The sequence below is a fragment of the Erythrolamprus reginae genome, chromosome Z (assembly GCF_031021105.1).
Source record: "Erythrolamprus reginae isolate rEryReg1 chromosome Z, rEryReg1.hap1, whole genome shotgun sequence".
NCBI classification, from domain to species: Eukaryota; Metazoa; Chordata; class Lepidosauria; order Squamata; family Dipsadidae; genus Erythrolamprus; species Erythrolamprus reginae.
The window spans coordinates 113,852,826-113,877,563 of NC_091963.1; the positions used below are offsets into that span (position 1 = coordinate 113,852,826).

General features: G+C 42.3%; 2 protein-coding genes and 1 long non-coding RNA gene across 3 annotated transcripts in view; 2 read left to right on the forward strand and 1 right to left on the reverse strand.

The window, feature by feature from the left end:
• Positions 1–1,672: 1,672 nt before the first annotated feature.
• Positions 1,673–16,251, forward strand: ATP5MC1 (ATP synthase membrane subunit c locus 1). Its single transcript, XM_070726509.1, is given in 8 exon segments — positions 1,673–1,715; positions 1,718–1,768; positions 1,771–1,804; positions 1,806–1,853; positions 3,326–3,374; positions 7,623–7,700; positions 10,382–10,557; positions 16,056–16,251. Coding segments are annotated over 8 exon segments (594 nt in total). The 3' UTR covers positions 16,171–16,251.
• Positions 14,796–22,990, reverse strand: LOC139153004 (uncharacterized). Its single transcript, XR_011556742.1, has 3 exons — positions 22,557–22,990; positions 20,012–20,333; positions 14,796–14,927 (listed from the first exon to the last, which is right to left on the reverse strand). It is a non-coding gene; the product is annotated as an uncharacterized lncRNA (long non-coding RNA).
• Positions 22,405–24,738, forward strand: part of UBE2Z (ubiquitin conjugating enzyme E2 Z) — a 29,594-nt gene continuing 27,260 nt past the window's right edge. Inside the window, exon 1 of the mRNA XM_070726506.1 lies at positions 22,405–22,996. Within this exon, the coding sequence (XP_070582607.1) occupies positions 22,662–22,996 (335 nt within the window). The 5' untranslated portion in view covers positions 22,405–22,661. The remainder of the gene's footprint in view (positions 22,997–24,738) is intronic.

Below are 24,738 nucleotides of genomic sequence, written 5' to 3' on the forward strand. Positions count from 1 at the left end.
CCATCCCAGAGTTCTGAAAGCTACAAAAACATGGGATAGATAGCATCACCGCAAGGTTTACACCTGGACAGAAAAAAACAAAGGTATAAGTACAAAAATGTAAGAGGGATCTTGGAATTTTAGTGGACATGAGTCAGTAGCATGCAGTAGCAGCCAAAAAAGCTTATACAATCCTTGGCTGTATAAACATGAATCAAAATCATGGAAAGCATTAGTACCACTTTATAAAGATTTAGTATGAGCATGCCTGGAATACTGCATCCAGTTTTGGTCACATTATAAAAAAAAGATGTTGAGACTTTGGGAAAAGTGCAAAGAAGAGCAATTAAGACGATTAAATGCTTGGAGACTAAAACATATGAAGAAGGAATGGAGGATTTGGGTTTTGCTAATCTAGAGAAAAGAAGGACTGTAGGTGTGGGGGAGATGATAGCAGTATTCCAGTATTTGAGGGGCTCCCACAAAGATGAAAGGGTCAACTTAGTTTCCAAAGCACCAGAGGACAGGACAAGAAACAATGGAGGGAAACTAATCAAGGAAAAAAGCAATCTGGAATTGAGGAGAAACTTCCTAATAGTGAGGACAACTAACCAATGGAAGAGCTTGCCCTCAGAAGTTGTCATAGTTCTATCACTGGAGATTTTTTAAAAAGAGACTGGACAGACACTTGTCTGAAATGGTATAGAACTGCAGAGTCATGTTGAAGGTCACATGAGACGTTGCCGTCAGTTCCAGCTGTATGTGTGTGTTAGCTGGCTGATTTTCAGCCTTGGAGAAGATCGTTTCGCTCTCTGAAGGCTTCAAGGAAGCTTCCCTGAAGGCTCTGGAGTTCAAAAAACAGCACAATGGACAAATGAGAAATCCATTTTTCTGAACTTCCGGTTTTCCTGTTTGGCCATTTTTTCACCGTCCCAGACTTCAGTGATGGTGTGTGTGTGTGAAATTGTGCACATGCACAGGACGGGGGGTGCACATGCATGGGGAGAGGGAATGGGCGTGTTAGCACACACACACACAAAAAGTTCACTATCACTGATGGTTAGAATATTCTTCTTGACTATAAGACCTCCAAGGTCGCTTCCAAATCTATTTTGATTCAGAATGAAAGACTATTAGGTATACTAATAGGTATACTATTAGGTATACTAATAATATACTAATTAGGTATATGTTGTTGTAAGCCACCCTGAGTCCTTGAAGGGTGGCACATAAATCCAATGAATGAATGAATGAATGAATACAAAATAATAAAAGTGGGATAAAAAGAAAACTGCGAGTTACAAATTCGCATTGTTAATCCTAATAACTATTCAGTCAACTATCCCTCAGACCTCCATATTTTGGAGACTACAATTTACGGAGGTCCCATATAAAATGAAACCGCAAAGTACCAGATTAGGGAAGACAGGCCCTTGATAGGAAAGCTGCAGGCAAATGAAATCTAAAGCGAGAGCCTTAGGAATAAGTTTGATGAAAACCAAAATTTATGATAGCAACAAAAATGACACCGAATATGCGGAATTTCCCATGCATTACAAAACGTGGGCTGGTCCATTTCCTGCACAAGCCCCCCCAAGTCCCACATCACGAAATAACCACAATCCACCCTTTCTGTCTTCTTCTAGTTGCATCATCTTATGAACCATCTCCGACGTCGTAAAGGAGCTAGCCAATGGGCGAACAAGGAGCCTTTTGGAACTACCCAGTCCTCCTTGAGTGAAGGAAAGGGGGAAAAAAAAGAAGCGCGCAGGCCCCCCGCCCAAAACGCGAGTAGTGAAGAAAGTTGTATCCCATCAGCCCCTGGGCGTCGCGTCGACCAATAGGAACGGAGGACGCAGCGATACATCGGCAAGGTGAGTGAGTGCGGGCGGGGCTTGGTTTTCGCTGGTTGGAAGTGCCGCGATTTTGAGGGTTCGGTCGGTGGAATCTTTCTTTGCTTCGGTCTAGAAGGTGAGCAGCGTAGCGCTTCGGGGGCGGGAGGGGGGGGACATACGATGGCGCAAGCAGCAGTAGGCGCCGCACCTGAAGGAGTGGGGAGCTATGCAGGAAGCCGGGGTACTTGAGGGTACAGACCGCTAGAAAATAATGATTAATGGTGCAACGTGGTAGTCAGATAGGACGACCCTCCCCTCGTGGTATTTTCATTTCCCCCCCACAACAGCTTCTTATTAATGACTAAGCAAAATTTTAATGGCTTAAAATCTCCCAGGGCTTCTAAAAGTTCGCACAGCCTCTTCTCTGACAAATGTCGGAGGACTCCCAGACTGAATGTCCACGTTACTGTTATTGAGCTAGACTACACTCCCGTCGTTTCAAGAAGTAATCCTGATGCCAGTAAGGAATAACTCCATTGAACACGGTGAAATTGGCTTCTGAATAAATATTATATTTGGGGAGAACAAACGAATGGGTGGCTCTCCCGTGACCCTCAAAGCTCAAAATATGTTGTCCGGTATCATTTTGAGAAACTGGCAAAATAGATGAAGAATGGGAACTTAAATTGGGGGGGGGGGGGGATAGTGCATCTAAATTTTTTACATATCTGGCTAGGTAGGTATGTTAAAGAAAAAAGTACTGGAATGCTGTTAGTGATATACTCTAGGATCTGGAAAAGGTTCGGTTAGAAAGCTCTTATTTGAAACAGGAAAACTGAGAAAAGAGATAGTTAAAGTTGCACATTTTTAACAAAAGGAGTCTCCTATTAGCATTTTCTTTTTGTAGCAGTTTAATATTTTTCAATATTACTAATAGAATCTATAGCCTGTAAAAAAGAGAATGAAAAAAGTAATTTTCTCTTAAATATCATAGCCATATTAACTTATCTATTTTTCTGATAATTTTTCATTATCTTATGGAAATTATGTCATTAAGAGTCAACGTAATAGAATTAGTATCTATCACATCCCTTCCTTTCTTCCCTCCGATTTGTGTTAATTGATAGATTTAATACTCCGCATTTAGTGACTATTCACAAAGTAATTTTATGACCAATACTTGCATTTGTTAACCTTGAAAGTTTGTAAAAGGCAAACCAAAGTATGATCATTAAGCACAGCTATGATTTGATTTAACAACACTTTGCTTAACAACTGAGTTGCTAGTCTGAATTGTGGTTGCTAAATCTACTATTTAATTATGTATTTATACTTCACTTAAAAATACACTAGTAATGGGAAGTCAACAGATAAAAGAAAAAAAAGCTCTTTATAATGGCAGTACATGTATTTTGCCATACAGTGGTGGAGGTGTTTGTGTGTACCTTTTTAAACTCAGTTATTTTTTTTAAGCTATGTGTACTTCATTGTATCTTTTTTCCTTTGTTAAGGACAATCAGAATGCAGGCTCCAGTAACTCTTCTGGCTTCACCAGCTCTGGTATGGAATGTTTGCCTTATGCCTGACATAATGGAAACTAATAAATAACTTCATTTTTCTTAAATTATTTGATCCAGCTGATTTATATTATTAAGACTCCTATTTTACAGAGAGAAAACTAAGTGATTTTTTTTCTAAGCCTCACAATGAATTTTGGCAGATTATTTGCTGATCCTTGTTAAATTAGTTTATGAATAATTTATTAAAATGGCCAAATAATTCTGTAAAATGTGCAAACAAACATCTCTCATTTTATTTGCTCATCTGCTAGGCAAGGTGTCTGTCCTTTGTTAGTAACTGATGCATTTGGCCAAAATGCACCTTCCTGGAATAATTAGGCTCTGGACTAGATGGGGGTTCTTACTTACCGCCGCTACAGGTGCGACGCATGCGCAACTCCGGGTGACTGGTGGGTGGGCGGGCACGTCCTGATGAGCAAAATCTCGTTGGGACGCACCCGCCCGCCTGCTGGTTATCTGGGGTTGCGCATGTATTGCCATTTTTACTACTGGTGTGCAGTGTGGCCTGTACTTGTAAGGAACCCAATACTGCTCTAGCCCATCCTATTAATTCTCTACCCTAGAATCTGTTTTCCTTCAAAAAAAGGCTAATTGAGGTGTTTCAAGGATAGTTTATCCATTTACAAAGTGTTTAGCACAGGAATGGTTTCTAGTTCTAGATACGTTTGGAAGCAGCATGTCATACTGCAATTTTCTTTCTGTTCTTAAACAGCACATTTCCACAAATGTACAAATTATCCCTGGAATTCTTTGATTAGAGATACAGTGGTACCTCGTGATACGAACACTTCGAGATACGAACCCGGGGTTCAGAAAATTTTTGCCTCTTCTTACAAACTTTTTTCGCATTACGAACCCACCACAGATCACAAAATGGCACTCCGCTGGGCGCCGCTGCCTGGCTGTCACCTTTTAAAACAGCCGGGGGCCTTCTCGGCGTTCTCCCAAACCCAAACTTTTTGGGTTCCGGAGGCCACGTTTCGGCCGACCAGGAAGGACGTCTTCGTGAGGTCAAAGCTCCGCCCATGGAATTCCCTATTGGGATTCCCCACCTCCTTTCCAGCCTCCAGATTGGCCGAAAACGCTGCCGCCGATCGCAAAAACGGCGCTCCACCGAGCGCCACCGCCTGGCTGTAACCTTCTGAAACAGCCGGGCGCTTCTCAGCAGCCTCCGGAACCTGAACTTCCGGGTTCAGGAGAACGCCGAGAAGCCCCCCGGCTGTTTAAGAAGGTGACAGGCGGGCGGTGGCGCTTCTCGGCAGCCTCCCAAACCCGCAAAGTTCGGGTTCGGGTTGGGGAGAACACCGAGAAGCGCCGCCGCCCGCCTGTCACCTTCTTAAACAGCCGGCTGTTTTAAAAGGTGACAGCCGGGTAGCGGCGCCCAGTGGAGCGCCATTTTGGGAATTTTTCCCCCCCCTTGCACGCATTAATCACTTTTACATTGTTTCCGATGGGAAACTGTTTTGTGTTACGAACTTTTTGCATTATGAACCCCCTTCCGGAACCAATTAGGTTCGTAAGACGAGGTATTACTGTACAAGGAAAAGAAACATTTATTCTGGAGCCAGATTGTTTCAATATGAACAATTTTCCACATCACCCTTGACTGTTAATTTTTTCAAAAATATACAATAGAAAGAAAAAAGTGCCCTTGCTTGATAGCCTTGTAATAATGTGACTAAGAGGAAAAGGTCACAGACCGTTAATTATGTGTGGCAACATAATATATAATATCCGGGCTATTAAAAAATCTGCATGTTTTTATTTTGAAATATAAATTCAATTGTGCAGTATATATTTACAATATTTTTCATTTCCCCACAATTAAAATAGTAAAGTACTATTTAAAGTACAGTGGTACCTCTACTTACGAACGCCTATACTTACGAACTTTTCAAGATACGAACCGTGTGTTCAAGATTTTTTTGCCTCTACTCACGAACCATTTTCTACTTATGAACCCTCGCATCTCTTTCAGCTGCTGCTGCTGCGAGCAGCGGCCAAGCAGGCTGTCCGAAGAGCTTTCCGTAGCCGCCCCATTTCACTGCCAAAATCCCCGCTCACCTACCGCTTCTTCCGCCCCAAATCGCTTCCAAAATCACCCCTCCAGACGCTTCCTTTGGGGCAGCGAAGGAAGCGTCTGGAGGGGTGATTTTGAAAGTGATTTGGGGCAGAAGCTTCCTTTGCTGCCCGTCTTCACTCGTTTGCCTTTGTTAGGACCTCCATTCCTCGCATCTCCTCGCTGTCTGTTTCTACTCCACTTGCCTTCGCTTCATCCGCCTGCTGCTTTTTTTTTTTAAAGCCTTAAGGTTTTGGATTTTCCTAATGGGTTTTGCACGCTTATTCGCTTTTACATTGATTCCTATGTGAAAAATTGCTTCTACTTATGAACGTTTCTACTTAAAAACCTGGTCATGGAACAAATTAAGTTCATAAGTAGAGGTACCACTGTACTATTTAAAGTAATTTACTCATAATAAAATACTTTACATTAGTCTATTGCATATATTTACAATTTTTGGCATTTTCCCACAATTTAAAAAGTACTGTATTATGATCTTAGATAAGAATTTAACTGAATATATAAATAATAAAAGAAGATAATATTCATAACTAAAGCTTAACTCTTCTTATAAATCACCCTACTTAATGAGGATTCAGTATTCTAATGTATCCTTTTGCCCAAATGCCAAAATGTTTGAACTCTGTATATTACTTTGATGTCTGTCTGACAGTAGATATTTTATATAAAATTCATCAAAACATCCTAATCAATTAAAAAAAATTAGCTGATTTAATCTTGTTAAAAAACATGAAAAAAAACCTCACTGAAAACATGTTTAGTTAATTCAGCCTCCTCTGCTTTGCTATTATTCAGAGTTGTGTATATGATCGTCTGAATAATTTGAGCAGTCTTACGATAAAATGTTTTTTAAAATAATAACGAATGTAGAATCCCTGTATATTTTAAAAAGAAATTATGTAGCCAGGCTTTATTTCTGTATAAGAGGAATGGACAATGTGTCGCTTGATCTCTTGAATTCTAATAGCCATTAGTTGAGCTAGTATACCTATTAATGAAAGATAGTTCAGTTATAGTCTATCATCATTTGAGAATCTACATATTATGCACCCCTGCTTTAGTACCATAAAAATATGTATTAACTGTTCCCTGAATGAAGGTAGACAAAATAATTTACGGTATCATCCAAGGGTGTTGCTTCAACCATTCCATTGGGTACAACTGTTGGCAACTTTATAAATCAGCACTTTCTGTATTAACTTGTTAAGCACTACTTCTTTCAGTTATTTGATGCTCATTTTTGTATCACTTTAGATGTTATCAAGCTTGCGCCTTCTTGTCCCACTAACCATTCTTACCATCACTGATTTCTCTGATAATTTGCGCACATAACATGCGAAAGTAAATCTGACACCTTATGATTTGACTTCTAGTGATCTGTTTTATGATTCAACACCTGTTTGTTATAATTGTGGTATACACAATAATTTATAACAGCACCATAGTTCAAAGGCATCAATTCTTCGATCATTTGTTCTCATGCGTCCAACTCTCATACCCGTACATGGAAAATTATTGCTTTAACCAGCCTACTTTTGCTGTATTTATATCAGTATCAATTATATCTACTTTTCCAGATCTTAATCATGTTAACCATTGCAGTACGACTTAAGGTGTTTGATTTCAGGAGGAGAACTGTCATTGTGAACAATTTTTGATCCAAGAAAGATAAATTCTTGAATTAATTCAGTTTCCACCTTATTGATTTATGTCCATCTGCAGCTGTTAGTGTTATCTTTGTTTTCATGATTTTAAGAATCAATCCTACTTTTTCACTTTCATTCTTGAAAGTACCTTTTTTCACTCTGCGTTTCAGTTTAGCTAGCAATTGGCTGAGCTACAATTAGACCAGGAAGTGTCTTAATAGAATGCATCCAAACTTTTCCAGCATTGTTAGCATAAGATGAAGTCTATCCATTTGGTATTGTCCATGTGTATAAATGTCACTTGTGTCGAATAATATAAAATAGATTCTCTTTTGGTATTTTCTTGAGAACATATTGAAGGTCATTGTAAAAAAAAATCTCAGTGTAAATATAAGAAATTTTAAATAGATTTGGATTAGTTTAGCTTTGAATAACTAGCTTAGACTACTGCATAGATTTGTATGTACTTTGATATAAACTGAAATGTTTTTCTCTCTAGCTCCGCTGCTGTTCTCGAATTCTAACTAGGCCAGCTTCCCTATCTTTACTGAGCAGGCCTGAGACTCAAACTTTGCAGGTAATTGTTATACATTATATTCTGAAAGGACAGAAATGGACTATTTGACCCTTGGATCTATAGGATATTACTGGCCTCCTGTTACAATATTTTACATACTGGGAACATTAGAAGAATTTTATATAACTTTACACACATCAGACTCTCACAAAGGAGGCAATGTCACTATAGGAAATTATTCTTTCCATATGATCAAGAATGTTTAATGTTACTTAAATAATAACAGAAATAATTCTTTTATAATGGTTCATAGACCACAAGCATAGGTGAACATAAAAATGGGAAAGAAGACAGTATCCATCCTGATATTATTTTACCTCTAGTCTACTTGTCACTCACTGTCAATGTAAAAATTACTTTGAATTAGATGGTTCATGAATTGCAATTTCCAAGGACCATTTAAATAAATATTCATCCATCCATTCATTCAATGTTAATGCTACCTGATTACAAGTGACTATATTTCTATTACAGTGATCCCCCGGTTATTGCGTCCCCGACCATTGCAAACAGGGTAATTTGCGATTTTTGAACCCGGAAGTCAGAACACCATCTGCGCATGCGTGCCCTTTTTTTCTATGGGCACGCATGCGTAGATGGCGCCGGGCAGATCAGCTGCTGGGCGGCTTCCCTAGGTCTTCCCCCTCTTGGCCGGCATCAGCGAGGAGTTTCCCCACCACCGCCCACGCAAACTCCTCACTGATGCCGCTTCGCTCGGGCCGCTTCCCAGCTGAGTACTCAGCTGGGAAGCGGCCCGAGCGAACGGCTTGTCCGCAGCCTGCCTGCCCGCGTGCCCACGGCTCGCGCGCCCTTCTCCCGCCCACGCCGTTCGCTCGGGCCGCTTCCCAGCTGAGTACTCAGCTGGGAAGCGGCCCGAGCGAACGGCTTGTCCGCAGCCTGCCTGCCCGCGCGCCCACGGCTCGCGCGCCCTTCTCCCGCCCACGCCATTCGCTCGGGCCGCTTCCCAACTGAGCCCTCAAGCCAAGCGCAGAAGTTCGCCTTTGGCGCTTGGCTTGAGGGCTCAGTTGGGAAGGTGCGCGGGTGTTTTAAAACGTCCCCGCCGACATGGGGGGCTCGCTAGCACACCTCCAAACCCGGGTGATGAGTCCCGAAGACAAACGCGGAAGTTTGACGTTTGTCTTCGGGACTCATTGGAAAGTCGCGCGGGTGTTTTAAAACGTCCCCGCCGACATGGGGGGCTCGCTAGCACCCCCCGAACCCCCAACCCGGGTTAGGGGGGTGCTAGCGAGCCCCCCATGTCGGCGGCGACGTTTTAAAACAGCCGCGCCGCCCCCAATCTTCGGCTCCTCGCTAGCGCTGCGGAAGTAAAAACACCATCTGCACATGCGCAGATGGTGTTTTTACTTCCGCAGCGCTACTTCGCGAAAACCCGCTCGTTGCGGGGGGTCCTGGAACGGAACCCTCGCAACGAGCGGGGGATCACTGTATTCTTGTTCAGTTGTTTTTCTGAAGTTTCCCCTTAATCATAAAAGATCACGCAATTAGGATCTCTTAGATGGACAAACATTTCAAGTGTATCTGTCCAGTATTGAGGTTGTCACAATCTGCATATTTGTAGTTTAGTGGTAGATGTCATCTTTAAATAGGCACAGATGAAGTTTGGATTTTCTAAGTCTTCTTATAGGGAGCCTGACTCGTGGAAATTTAACATTTGTTTCTGTTGTACAAAAACTCCCGTGTGGCTTCCTATGTGTTATTATTACGAACCTCCGGTACTTAGAAACTATAAAAACCCTTTAGTCCAGGGGTCAAATGCTACCGGTTCAGCCAGCGAAGGGCTCCATTTACTTTTTCCTACAAGTACGGGATCCTGAAGCTGGCGCGCATGTGTGTGTGTGTGCCTGACACGTGTGCATGCACCCCCGTGTGAGATTTCACTTTTGCACATGCGCCTGAAGTGATAGCTCACGTGAGGACAGGAGTGAGATTTTGGCAATTTTTGTCCTGTTTTGGCTTCTGCACATGCAGAATGGTTGAAATCTCACACGCATCCTCGCGTGAGATGTTGCTTTGGGTGCATGCACAGAAGCAAAATCTCACACGGAGGCGCGTGCCCACATGTTGGGCATGGCTAACCTCCAGAACCCATCCAACAATGCTAATGGATCGCTGACCCCATCCATTCCGGGTGGGGCCCATTACTGGGTTTGGTCCAGTTCGGGCGTATCAGTAATAGTGGCTGCTGGTAGTTTGGAGTGAATAGCAGTGCGAAGCTCCGCCCACTCGCCCAGACACTAGCATTTTTGTTTTTTAACCTTCTATACAAGCGCAAAGCCTTCTGCGCATACGTAAAGGGTGAAAAAGCACCCTCAAGTCGCATGGCTTTTGAACTAGTAGGGAAGGTAAGTAGATTTCACCGCTGCTTTAGTCCTCCAGATGCTGCTGAATCTATATGCTCCAGATGCTCACTATCAATAGTGCAAGCTGGGGCTGTTAGGAGTTAGAGGTCAACACTACCATGAAAATTACATTTCTTCTACCTTTGGCTAAAAGTTTGGCAAGACATTAACATTGCTGTTCTTTCTTTAATGTTATATCTGTCCTTAGTACACCCTAATTCATTACCAGCTAACTGCTGAATTACATATTTTTGTGCAAGAAAGACATGCAACTTTCAGATGTTTGGCTCAAACTGTACTAATTATGTGCTCATTTCACAGCCTTTTGGCTTTTCCACTCATCAGCTGGCTCATCGGGAAATCCAGACCAGCTCTGTCTCCCGTGATATTGATACAGCTGCTAAATTCATTGGTGCTGGTGCTGCTACGGTTGGAGTAGCTGGTTCAGGAGCTGGGATTGGAACAGTGTTTGGCAGCTTAATCATTGGTTATGCAAGGTAAACTAATACACAAGAACTATTTCTATGTAGTTAGAATCTATTTTATGAACTTTATCCACAAATAAATCCATCTTCTAAGAAGTAAACGTTGCTGATAGTTGGGAAATACAGAAACTTTAATTAGGGAAGTCTGTAGACTTAGAATAAATTTGTCACTTTGAATGTACACTAATCGGCATACATTAAAATGAAATTTCATTGCGTACAGATCTCAGAGAGTCTTCGTGTCTAATATGCACCACATATTTTTTTAAATGTTTTTAAATTATTAGATATGTTATGAATTGTTCTATTGCTGTTGTGAGCCGCCCCGAGTCTATGGAGAGGGGCGGCATACAAATCAAATAAATAAATAAATAAAAACACGGCTACATAAATAAATAAATTTAGGCACATACCTACATATGACACAGAAAAACAACGCAGTCTAGTTTAGATGTATATATGTACACAACAAGAGAAACAAATCTTGTGAGTTTACCAGATGAATTTCGTAGGGAATAAAGCTGTTACAGAATCTGGTAGTCTTGCTAGAAATATTGCAAATTCTCCTCCCAGAGGGGAGCAAGAGAAACAGACTGAGAAGTGGGTGTGTGGGGGTCTCTGAAAATGCTTTGAGTTCTATGTACATAGTGCTTGTAAGCAGTATTCTGAATGATAAGAAGCGAGCTTCTTATAATCTTCTCAGATGCCCTGCCCACTCTCTGTATGGACTTTACCCGAGGCACTGTAGCCACCAAATCAAACAGTGATGCAGTTTGTTAAAATGCTCTCCATTGTTCCTTTGTAAAAAGTAGCCAGGACAGAAGGAGAAAGATGTGCAGTCCTCATCTGACACAGAAAATGCAGGTGCTGGTTTGTATCCTTCACTAAGAATGACGTGTGGAGAACTAGATTGTTAGTTATCTGCACCCCCAGATATGTGATACTGTTGACCCCCTCTACAGCTTCATCCTTGATACTGAGAGTACAGTGATACCTCATCTTACAAACCCCTCGTCATACAAACTTTTCGAGATACGAACACAGGGTTTAAGATTTTTTTGCCTCTTCTTCCGAACTATTTTCACCTTACGAACCCGCCGCCGCTGTCATGGCCCACCTCCGGACTTCCGTTGCCAGCCGAAGCAGCCGTTTTCGTGCTGGTGGGATTCCTTTGAGGCTCCCCTCCATGGGAAACCCCACCTCCGGACCTCCGCGTTTTTGTGATGCTGCAGGGGAATCCCAGCATTGCAATAACGCCACCTCTGGACCTCCGTTGCCAGTGAAGCACCCATTTTTGCGATGCTGGGATTCCCCTGCAGCATTGTAAAAATGCGGAAGTCCGGAGGTGGGGTTTCCCATGGAGGGGAGCCTCAGGAGAGTCCCACCAGCGTGAAAACGGGCGCTTCGGCTGGCAAAAGGAGTTAATTTTGGGCTTGCACGCATTAATCGCTTTTCCATTGATTCCTATGGGAAACATTGTTTCATCTTACGAACCTTTCACCTTATGAACCTCATTCTGGAACTAATTAAGTTCGTAAGACAAGGTATCACTGTATGACCATACACTTTCTAAAATCTATGGTGATCTCTTTTGTTTTATTAACATTTAGAACCAGAATACTTTTATTGCACATCCATCAGAGCCTTCACCTCTTCTCTATGCATCTTCATTGTCGTTCCAGATAAGACCCACCACTGCCATGCCTTCCGCATATGTCACAATATGATTTGTAGCAGATTTGGCACAGCAGTCATGGGTCATCAAGGTGAACAGTAGCCCTGTGGGGTTGGAGACTTTTCTTCCAAGTCACACAAACTGGGGCCTTTTGATAAGGAAATCCAAGAGCTGGGGTAGCGCAGTGGTTAGAGTGCAGCACTGCGGGCTATTTCAGCTAACTGCTAGCTGTAGTTCAGCAGTTCAAATCTCACCACCGGCTCAAGGTCGACTCAGCCTTCCACCCTTCCGGGGTAGTAAAAGGAGGACCCGGATTGTTAGGGTCAATATGCTGATTCTGTAAACCGCTTAAGAGAGGGATGTAAAAGCACCATGAAGTGGTATGTAAGTCTAAATGCTATTGCTAATTACATAAAGGAGTATTAAAACCTAATAGGCCCAGTTGGTTCATCAAATGCTGAGGAATGATTGTGTTGAATGCCAAACTAAGATCAACAAACAGCATTTGCACATGAGTATTCTCCAGGTGTGCCAAGCTAAGATGAAACACACAGGAAAGTGAATCATCTGTAGAACATTCTTCCAATAGGCAAACTCCAAATGTAGGGGGAAGGAATAAAACCATGTAGTCCTCTACCAATCTCTAAAAACACTTCGTTATAACGGAAGTGATTACAACTGGATGGCCATCATTAAGGCATGTGATGATAGTTTTGTAGAAGAGACTAGCGAGGTTTTTTATTATTATTATTATTATTATTATATTTATATTTATTTATTTATTTATTACATTTTGTATGCAGCCCAACTCCTGAAGGACTCTGGGCAGCTTACGACAACTAAAAAAACAATATAAAAAACCAATACAAAACCATTTAAAACCCAATTCATACAGTCATACAATCTCATTCTGGCCGGATCTAAATGTGTATCAATTAATCACGGATCCCAGACCTGCCAACAGTGCCAAGTCTTTAAGGCTTTCTGGAAAGCCAGTGGTTCCAAATAGACTTTTGTTATTAAACGGGGTGTTGAGGAGATACATACATGTCATTGCAGATCCACTGTTTATGTCAAATATTTTTTTTTTGAAGTTAAATTTTATAAGCACACAATTATGTATTGTGTTAAGGTACCTGCTGGATAGCAGGAAATCTGGACACTATTTATTTGGTAGTAAATCCTGAAATTCAGCAGTAAATTAGTTAAGGCTGTGCAAGATTCCCTGTAAAGTTGAGAATAAAAGAGGACAGGCTTAATGGATTCCACTTATCCATACAGATATAATGGTGGTGATTTCTTTTGTGAATACTTTCCAGTAATTCTGAAAGGAAGGATTGCAGAAGAGTAGACTTCTCGGACTCAAATCATCAAATGGCAGGAGAGATGCAGCTAATGCTATGATGTATCCCAGCAGTCCCCAGTCTTTGTAGCTTGGTGGTCTGGCTGGGGGCAGGGGAGAGGGGAACCGGGCCACGTGAATGGTGGGCCGTTATGGATACATGTGCGCACAGCTTGACTTGTGCAAGTGCGTGTAATGCCAGCCCAGACCCAGTCCTGAATAGACCATGATAGTGGGCTGTGGCCTTTTTTACAATGAACCTTCTAGGTCATGTTCGCATAAGTGCAAGTGCCCATACCCATAATTTAATGCCTGGGGATGGCGTAAACAGCTTCCCCCACTCCCCGGAGGCCCTCTGGAGCCTGGAAACGGCTTGTTTCCCAACTTCTGGTGGGCCCTGTAGGCTCTTGTTTCGCCCTCCTCATCCTCCAAAGGCTTCCCTAGAGCTGGGGACAGTAAAAACACCCACTCCCATTCCTCCCAGAGCCTTTGTGCAAGCCAAAAATCAGCTGGAGCTGAGCTAGAGCAACGGGCAACTCCGTGTACCACCTGTGGCACCTGTGCATTAGGTTCGCCATCATTTCAGCCTTGGGCATGGGAGCCTCTGATGTATCTATTGATTAAGATAAACAGTTCCAAAGCATACTTGTCTTAAATGCATGTTTTTACCATCTGGGGCATTATCTTCTTTTTCACAAAACAATTATATTTCTGTTCTATTGTCATTTCCCCCCATCTGTACGGTGTATAGATACATATGTTCATAAAACTTTGAATCAAAAAGCATGTCTTTTTTTTTGGAAAACTGATGCAGGTAATACTTGACCTAAGACCCAAATTGATCCTGAATTTTCCATTGCTATGCAATGATTGTTAAATTAATTTCCCCCCATTATACAACCTTTCCTACCACAGTTGTTAAATGAATCAGTGCAGTTGTTAAATTAGTGACAATATTGTTAAGTGCATCAAGCTTCCCCATTGGCTTTGCTTGTGAGAAGGTCACAAAAGGTGGATCACATGACAAAGGGGCACTGCAATCTTCACAAATACACACCAATTGCCAAGCATCCAAATTTTGATCACATGACCACAAAGAGGTTGCAACAGTTGTCTGAAAAATGGTAATAAGTAATTTTTTTTCAGTGGCATTATAATTTTGATCAGGCACTAAATTAGTGGTTGCAAATTGAAGATTACCTGTAAAGCATTTTGCATTTAAGAACATCTTTTATTAAGTTTTAAACTAACGAGAATTAGTATTCAGTTCCTTTAGTTTAAATGATCCTTCTTTTGAGAAAAATAATACCAACTTCATTGTAGCTTCCTGAATCTCGTCTTCCATTCATCTTAGGGACAAAGACACTAGAAGAAAAGATAAAATACAGTGATACCTCATCTTACAAACGCCTCATCATACAAACTTTTCGAGATACAAACCCAGGGTTTAAGATTTTTTTGCCTCTTCTTACAAACTATTTTCACCTTACAAACCCACCGCTGCCACTGGGATGCCCCGCCTCCAGACTCCCGTTGCCAGCGAAGCACCCGTTTTTGCGCTGCTGGGATTCCCCTGAGGCTCCCCTCCATGGGAAACCCCACCTCCGGACTTCCATTGCCAGCGAAGCGCTTGTTTTTGCGATGCTGGGATTCCCCTGCAGCATCGCAAAAAGGCAGAAGTCCGGAGGTGGGGTTTCCTATGGAGGCGAACCTCAGGGGAATCCCAGCAGCGGAAAAATGGGCGCTTCGGCTGGCAAAAGGGGTGAATTTTGGGCTTGCACGCATTAATTGCTTTTCCATTGATTCCTATGGGAAACATTGTTTCGTCTTACAAACTTTTCACCTTAAGAACCTCGTCCCAGAACCAATTAAGTTTATAAGACCAGATATCACTGTATATAATTTCTTTTTGTAGATTTTCACAGGCATAGGTATGTAGATCTTGGCTTATTTGGGTCCCTTTCCGTGTAAGATTGATAGAATTTTGGCGACCTTTCGACGAGGTCACCCCTAAACTGCTAACATCAATTGCATCAACTACTCCAGATGTTACCCCATCAACTAATCAGGATGTTACAACCCAGCCAACCAATCCGCTTGCAGCAGCTGAGCCAGCACTCCACACACTTCGACCAGTATTTATATAGAGGGACAGCAGCTCCTCCCACGCTTTGTTCGCCCGAGCACGAAGCCGAAAGCACCAGTCTGAAGTTGACGAGTGGGATCTCGCTGAAACGTCGCCAAGATTCTATCAATCTCAGTCACACAGGAAAAGACCCAAATATGCCAATCTCTCTCTCTTTCTCTCTCTCTCTCTGTGTATGGCTTTTATTTACATAGGAGCAGAACTATGCAAACCTCCCTACGATTTTAAATAAATTATAGTCAAGTACCTATCATGTATGCTGTTTAATACTTATCAGAAAACATTACGTAATATTTTATTCTGGAGAATTATATCTTTTCTCTTTTTTTTTCTGTTTCTACCTACAGGAACCCATCCCTCAAGCAGCAGTTGTTTTCTTATGCTATTCTAGGTTTTGCCCTTTCAGAAGCCATGGGGCTCTTCTGTTTGATGGTGGCGTTCCTGATTCTGTTTGCCATGTAAAAAGCCTCTGCTGCCCTCTCAGTTGAAACCTGCTGTTAGAGATATAAACCAACTTTAAATAAATATAATTAATTTAAAAAATTGTTTTTGTCACTTGTTATTCTTTGTGTTTCACATAGAAATATGGAACGGAAAACTGACAAAAATGACCTAGTGGCCTATTGAATCTGCCCTTTTGGTGTTTTCAATTACAAACGCCTCTACTTATGAACTTTTCTGGATAAAAACTGGGTGTTCAAGATTTTCCCCCCTCTTCTCAAGATCCATTTTGCACTTACAAACCCGAGCCTTCGAAACTGTAACCGGAAAAGGCAGGGAGAAGCCTCCATGGGGCCTCTCTAGGAATCTTCTGGGAGGAAACAAGGTCTCCACGCTCTCTGTGGTTTCCCCAATTGCACGCTTTATTTGCTTTTACATTGATTCCTATAGGAAAATTGCTTCTTCTTACAAACGTTTCTACTTAAAAACCTGGTCACAGAATGAATTAAGTTCGTAAGTAGAGGTACCACTGTATATAGAAATATAGAAGATTGACGGCAAAAATTGACCTCATGGTCCATCTAGTCTGCCCGTATACTATTTCCTGTATTTTATTTTAGGATGGATATGTTTATCCCAGGCATGTTTAAATTCAGTTACTGTGGATTTACCAACCACATCTGCTGGAAGTTTGTTTCAAGCATCTACTACTCTTTCAGTAAAATATTTTCTCACGTTACTTCTAATCTTTCCCCCAACTAACCTCAGATTGTGCCCCCTTGTTCTTGTGTTCACTTTCCTATTAAAAACACATCTCCTGAACCTTATCTAACCCTTTAACATATTTAAATGTTTTGATCATGTCCCCTCTTTCCCTTCTGTCCTCCAGACTATACAGACTGAGTTCATTAAGTCTTTCCTGGTAAGTTTTATGCTTAAGACTTTCCACCATTTTTGTAGCCCGTCTTTGGACCCGTTCAATTTTATCAATATCTTTTTGTACTTGAGATCTCCAGAACTGAACACAGTATTCCAAATGTGGTCTCACCAGCGCTCTATACAGCGGAATCACAATCTCCCTCTTCTGCTTGTTATACCTCTAGCTATGCAGCCAAGCATTCTACTTGCTTTTTCTACCGCCTGACTGCACTGTTCACCCATTTTGAGACTCAGAAATCACTACCCCTAAATCCTTCTCTTCTGAAGTTTTTGCTAGCACAGAACTGTCAATACAATACTCTGAGGATTCCTTTTGCGCAAGTGCATTATTTTACATTTAGAAACATTAAACTGCAGTTTCCATTGCTCTGACCACTTATCTAGTAAAGCTAAATCATTTGCCATATTACAGACACCTTCAGGAACATCAACCCTATTGCACACTTTAGAGTGATCAGCAAATAGGCAAACCTTTCCCTATGTCACTCACAAAGATATTAAAAAGAATAGGACCCAGAACAGACCTTTGTGCCACACCACTTGTAACCAGGCTCTGCTCAGAATATTCGCCATTAACAACAACCCTCTGATATCTACGCTTCAGCCAGCTGTGAACTATCCAGGGATTAAGTCCGATCTTCACTAACGTATCTATCAGCTCTATATGCAGTATATGATTTTTGTCTCCTTTTTCATTATCAGCAAAAATATGTTATATATATATATGTTATATATAACATTTTTACTGATAATGAAAAGGGAGACAAAAAATCATATACTGCATATAGAGCTGATAGTTCAGTGGATTTGCAGCTGGCTGAAGCATAGATATCAGAGGGTTGTTAATTGAGAGTACAGTATTCTGAGCAGATAAAAATGCACACAACACACCTATTTGTCAAGAAATAAAAAGGAAGGAGTGTGCTCCCTCCCATATTTAGGATGATTCAACAGAAAAAAATCATATAACTTTTCCCTGGTACAAGCTGAGAAAGGAGAAAGACCTTTGGCCTAGAAGATAAAAGCTACTGCCTTATAGGCAGACTGCCCAGGTTCAAATCCTGGTAAGCCTATGGATAGCTGAGAGCTAAATAGTTCCAAATAGATCTATACTACTCCCCCTTTATTTTCATTATCATCAAAAATATGTTACGTGTTTGTGTGTGTATAAAACAAGAGGACATACAATTTAGACATTTGTTTTGCCTTACGTTTGCAATTAAAAATGAATAATATTCCCTTTGTTTTCAGCAACTGTTTTAATTTTATTTTGGGATGTGTAAATCAACTCACAATTAAGAGGTATAATTAGAGAAATATTGGAGAAAGGTTATTTCCTTAGGATTATTCTCAATTGGACAAAGCACAGAAATCTGGCCTCGATTTTTCTAACAAGTATCTTGTTATAGCGAATGGAGACCAATTAACTTTGAGTAAAACAGACTTAATGTATTCACAGAGGCCGGAATTAACAGTATAAAAGCGATGCACAGCTGGCACAGCTCTTACAGGTAGTCTAGGGCAGTGTTTCCCAACCAGTGTGCCGCGGGACATGGTCAGGTGTGCTGCGAGCCCAGCCTGGCTGGAGCTTCCCTGGCATTGACGGCAAGTGAGATTTGGGGCCCGGTGGGAGGGCGCCGGCCACTGTTGCTTCTAAGCTGCGTGGGCATGCACCTGCACAGCCATTAGGAAACACACACCCCCGCAGAAATTTTTGAAGTGGCGCAAAGCCGCACAGTCCTGAATCGCTCCCTTCTCCGGCCAGCAAAGTCGGCTGCCCAGGAAAGCGCCGCGTTTGAAAAGCGCTCGTTTAAAAAGCGCGCCGCTCTCCCAGGCAGCCGGCTTGCTGGCAGGAGAAGCGAGCGATCCGGGACTGTATGGCTTTGCGCCGTGATGAAAACAATGGTGCCGTGGTGGCCTTCAAGCGCCGTCCTTCGTGGCGCCCCACCACCCATTCCTGCAGGTAGAAGTCAGCGTGCTACTGGGAGGCGGAGGCGGCGGTGGAGTCCGCGCTGGGGCCATGCGGGGCCGCTGATCCAGGGGGCCGCGGACCGGCAAGCCACCCTCCACTCTCTCTCCGCTCTCTCTCTTTCTCTCTGTTGCCAGCGTGGTGTACGAGAGAGAGAAAAAGGAGGAGAGAGAGAAAGCAAGAAACAGAGGAAGAGAGAGAAAGAGAGAGAGAAAGAAAGAGAGAGAAAGAGAGAAAGCAAGAGAGAGAAAGAGAGAAGGAAAGCAAGAGAGAGAGAAAGAAAGAGAATAAAAGAGAGATAGCAGGAAAGACAGAAAGAGAGAGAAAGAGAGAGAGAAAGAATGCAAGAGAGAGAGAATGCAAGAGAGAGAGAGAATTCAAGAAAGAGAAAGAAGGAGGGAGAGAGAAAGAGCAAAAAAGAGAGGAACGAAGAAAGAAAGAGGGATAGGGGAGAGAGAGGGAAAGAAAGAGGGAGGGAGAGAGAGAAATAGGGCGAAAGGGAGGAAGAGAGGGGGGGTTTTGTCGAAATTTTTTACCCCCCCCCCAATGTTCCCCAGGATTTTGTAAATGTGAATAATGTGCCGCGGCTCAAAAAAGGTTGGGAAACACTGGTCTAGGGCAGTGTTTCCCAACCCTGGCAACTTGAAGATATCTGGATTTCAACTCCCAGAATTCCCCAGCCAGCAAATACTTGCTGTGGAATTCTGGGAGTTGAATTCTGGGAGTGTAAATATCTTCAAGTTGCCAAGGTTGGGAAACACTGGTCTAGGGCACAGGCCACCAATCTGTGATCCATGGACACTGATGGTGGTTCGTGGAGAAATCTTGACCCCTGGGCGGGATATGGCTGAGAGCAATTAATACACCCCGTGCCCTGGAACAAAAGGCTGCATGGCCCAACAACAACCCACCCTCATGCCAGCTTCCACTTTTAAGGCCAAGCACAAACCTTACCTTTAGTATATGGTGGGAGTCACAAGAGCTGGAACAGGAAAGTAAGACCAAGAACTCACTGTGCTCAGACAAATGGCTGCCTGGAGGGGTGGGTGTGCGGGTGGAGATTCAGCTGCCTTTTGGGCCTACATCTACATCACAGTTTCCTGTGCCACTTCAGTGAGCATTCCTCGATAGATGAGAGTTTCGTTCCAGCCGGGAAGGGCTGTGCTTTTTGCACGTTTCATACATCAAAGTTGCACATTGCACAACATGGGCCGGTCCAATATTCCAGAGCTGTGGTAGTCCTAGGACTGGTCCATTGGTCATCCCGGAGAAGCTCCTGCATCCAGGTGCAGGAAAAGGAAAAGAAAGAAGGAGAGGAGAGGAAAGGAAAGAAGAAAAAGGAAAGGAAGAATAGGAAAGAAGGATAGAGGAGAGGAGAAAGGAAAGGAAGAAGAATGGAAAGGAAAAGGAAGGAAAGGTAAGGAAAGAAGAGGAAAGGAGAGAAGGAAAGAAGCCAAGAAAGGATAGGAAAGAAGGGAAGGAAGAAGGGAAAGAAAGAAAAAGAAAGAAGGGAAGGGAAGAGGAAAGGAAAAAGAAAAGAAAGGGGAAAAGGTAAGAGGAAAGAGAGAAAAAAGAAGGAAAGAAGAGGAAAGAAGGAAAGAGAAGGAGGAGAGAAGAGGATAAGAAAGAAAAGGAATAGGAAACGAGAGGAAAGGAAAAAAGGAAAGAAAATGGACATTCTCCGATTATTATTTTACAAATATATTTATTTTTTTTTAAAAAAAATCATATTAGTGGCCTGTGGTACTTAAAGTTATGAATTAGGGTTCGCGGGATTTTAAATTATGACTTTGGCGGTCCCTGAGGTCCAAAAGGTTGGGCGCCCCAGGTCTGGGGGACGGAATCTACCTCCAGAAAGGCTCGAGGGCGGAGCTTGTGCTTGCTCGCCTCTGAGCAAGCTGTACGTAAGAAGCGGAAGGGTGGTGTCCGTAAAAGGGAATTTTTGAAATAATTACTTAAGGCAGGTGGGAATTCGTTGCTTTAAGTTTCGTATGATTAATTATTGATAGAACTTCTTTGCAAAGATATTTTGTTAGGGGTTTTTTGTGCCCCGTCCCAAGGAAAAAAAGGTATAATCTTATAGCTATTTAGGCGGTTCCGGGGCGATATTCTACCATGGCAGCAGAAAGGGGGGAAATGCAAAAAGCCGCAGGGTTGTTTCCCCCCCCCCTTGAAATTTGGTTACCGATGCAAAATAGGCCCCCGTGCGCAGATAAGGAGAGTGCGAATTTGAGCTGACAACGAATAAGTAATAAGAATGACCATGTGGGAGATTCCACTTTGCCACGTTCTGAACAAAATGAATTAAATAAAGAGTTTCATTTCCTCTCATAATAGAAATGCTGGGTCGTCCAGGTCATGGTTGTCCCAAGGTACTTTTTCCATGAGGCAACTGGACTTTGTTTTTCTCTTTGAAGACGTTTCGCTTCTCATCCAAGAAGCTTCTCCAGCTTCTAACAGGATAGTGTGGAATGGAAAGATTTCTATTTCTTGCAGACAGCTTCCTTGGATGAGAAGCGAAACATTTTCAAAGAACCCCCCCCCCCCCCAGTTGCCTGCAAAAAAAAGCACATTTGGGGCTCCCCTCAATGTTTTTAAAATGGCGTGCACTTAAAAAAAATCTCACGCTATATAACACGAATAATTCAGCAATGACATGCTTTACCCTTTTAATTTTTATTTGGCATCTAATTTTAAAAATACAATTGAAAACTCGAGTGGTAGTTCGACGAAAATAAACATTATAAAATCAAAACGAACGTTGCCTAGGAGGCGATAACCAGTTGTTACGTTGCTTCTTAGAGGCATTAGACCAGGGGTAGACAAAGTGGGCTCTTCTATGACTTGTGGACTTCAACTCCCAGAATTCCTGAGCCAATCATGCTACCTCAGGAATTCTGGGAGTTGAAGTCCACATGTCATTGAAGAGCCAACTTTGCCTACCCCTGCATTAGAGATTTGTCGATGTTCCAACACAGAAGGGTTTTCAAAAAACAATAAACCCATCCAGTTTTCCTATCCCAACTTTATTTATTTGTTTGTTAAACATGTATATTAGTAGTTTGCATAAACCTAAATAAAAAGTAACGATAAAAGAGGACAATAGACAAATATATTCAAAATAGACACACACACACCATAAAAAATAGACAATAAGCAAAAAACCCTCTCTGAATAAAGTTAAGCAGGGTCAGATCTGCTTAATACTTGGGACAGGTGGCCACTAGGAAAACCGACAGATGTCAGAAAGACATCCCGGAAGCAAACAGGAGAATCTTGGCTGGGGGGGGGGGGTTGGCAATAACACCGCACGCATGTAACAGAAGCTTTCCCTTCCCAATTGTTTTCGTAAGAACTTTTTTTTCACCCGTGCCGGAGAGAACTTAACCATTCAGAACCGGAAGTGAGGGCAATACTCTAGAATTTCTAATGCAATCAATGTTCCATTAAGCCGCGGCTGAAGGAATTAAACAACGTAGGGCGCTCTGGAACTCTGTACCTCAATGGTTGATAGGTTGATAGTGGGCGGAGCCTCGTGATTCCGCTCTGCCTACTTCTGTCGATGGTGTGGGAAGTCCCGGAAGCGTAGCCGGGACTGTTGGCGATGATGGCGGAGAGTCCTTCTGCTGAAGAGGTAGCTTCGGCCGCGGTACTGGCGACCCCGGCAGGCGGAGGGCCGGGAACCGGTGGTGGAGGAGGCACGGGCGTTTTCCTACCAGCCGAGCTCTGGGCGGTAGCGGGGTTGGGTTCGGCAGGAGGAGCGGGATCCGGAGTCGGTTCTACAGGAGCCCCGGTTCCTGGGATTCCCCCTGCGGCCGCCGCTGCTGCCGCCGCCGCCGCCGGAGTGCTCCTTTCGCATTCGGCCTTTTGGGACCCCACGACCAGTGGGGATTGGGACGGAGAGAGACCGAGCGCCGCCTGCCTGCTCCGCATTAAACGGTAAGGAACTCCGGGAAACCGAAAGAAGGAAGTCGGTGTTAGTCATCCCGTCTTTCCATTAGGGAATTTAAGCCAACATCTGGCAGACCTTGTTACCAAAGGGCAGTGTTTCTGAGCATGGGCAGAGTCCGCTTCCTTTCCCCAGCCGAGCCTTTCGCTTTGTGCCCTGTATTTCTGGGTGAGGCGAAGGGGGTTCATGCTCCCACCGTTCACTCCTGTTTGAAATATTGTTTTATATTGAAGCATTGGGACAGCTTCATCTGTTTCATCCTTGCATTTCCTTGTAAAAATACATATCTCTAAAAAAATAACCTTCTGATTACAAAAGCATTACGTTTTCCAAATACCCAGCAATTCCGACAGTCCCTGGACACAAAAATCCAACGTTATTTGAATCTTTATTTTATTTTTATTTTATTGTTTAGTCAAGTAGATATTAATGGTATACAAAGATATAACAATGTTTATATACACAATGCTAGTAAAATATAAATGTGACGGAAGTCACGATGGTACACTTATGCACCACCCCTTACCACCACCTCTTAGGAACCCGGAGAGTTAATGAAGACTCTGAAGGAAAATTGCTTTCATTGTAAAACTGACTTCCTTATTTTGCATTAAAAAGCAATTGGTATTTAACATATTTACAACTTCACTTAAATTTCTACTAATGAGTATATACAAAGTACATGTTCTGTGTATTTATAGCAATCCAAGGAAGGAGAATTCTAGGCAGTGCTATATCTTTATTTGATGGCAGATCATTTTGTAGTCTTTTCTGTATGCATTTCGTCTTGCATCAACAACTTTTAAAGGCAGGCAATCAGCATTATTTTGTTATGGAGGTTATTGCCCAAGGACATATGTTGATAGTAGAAACAGATCTGCATTCATGCCTCCAGTTTGCTTCTTTTGTGTATTTTATTGTACATGTTTATTGTACTTATTGTCTGTGGAGTTCTTACTCAAATATTGCTTAATAGAAAACGTTTATTTGTTTAAAGAGTCCAGCAGGAGTTGGGCAGCCTATAAATCCAATAAACAAATAAACAAACTAAAAGATGCAGGCGAACAAAGATTTTTTTGAGCCTAAATAGTATCTTCTTTTAATTAATCTTATTAAATCATGTCAAAAAATACAGTAGAAGGGAAGTACCTTCTGTTATTTGCCCAAGTACTAATTAACATATTCCTTAGCACAAACAAGGCCACAAGTTCAATCTTTGCCTTGGCAGTTAGGTGAGACTTGCAATGGAGATTTTGAAAATAAGAACTGCCGGAGGAGGGGGTGTCCTTGGTGCTCTCTGAGGTTGGTTGTTTTCTTGCAGATTCTTCATTTCCCAACAGCTGCTAAGCAAAGTTTATTAGGCAACTGGTTTTGTGTGTCCTCATATAATTCAATTACACCTTTGCTTTAAAGCAAAAAAGTGGGGCCCAACTATAAAGGACACTTTGAGGTTATGCCCATAATTAGACATACAAATGCTTCAGAAGTAGTTAACAGTAGTTTTATGTAACCACAATAACAAAAGTTGTATTGTCAAGATACAGAGCATCAAAGTGAAAGTCAACTTGCAGAAGTATTTCTCAGAAGTTTGAATGCCTCCAGGGATTTTGGCTGTCATTTTCAAGAAAAACTATTGTTCTAAAGCACTATCGATATATATATTGTACATTTGGGGAATGCAAGGCTGCTACACTCAACTTTTCAATTTATATCATACTTTAGGTATGAAGAA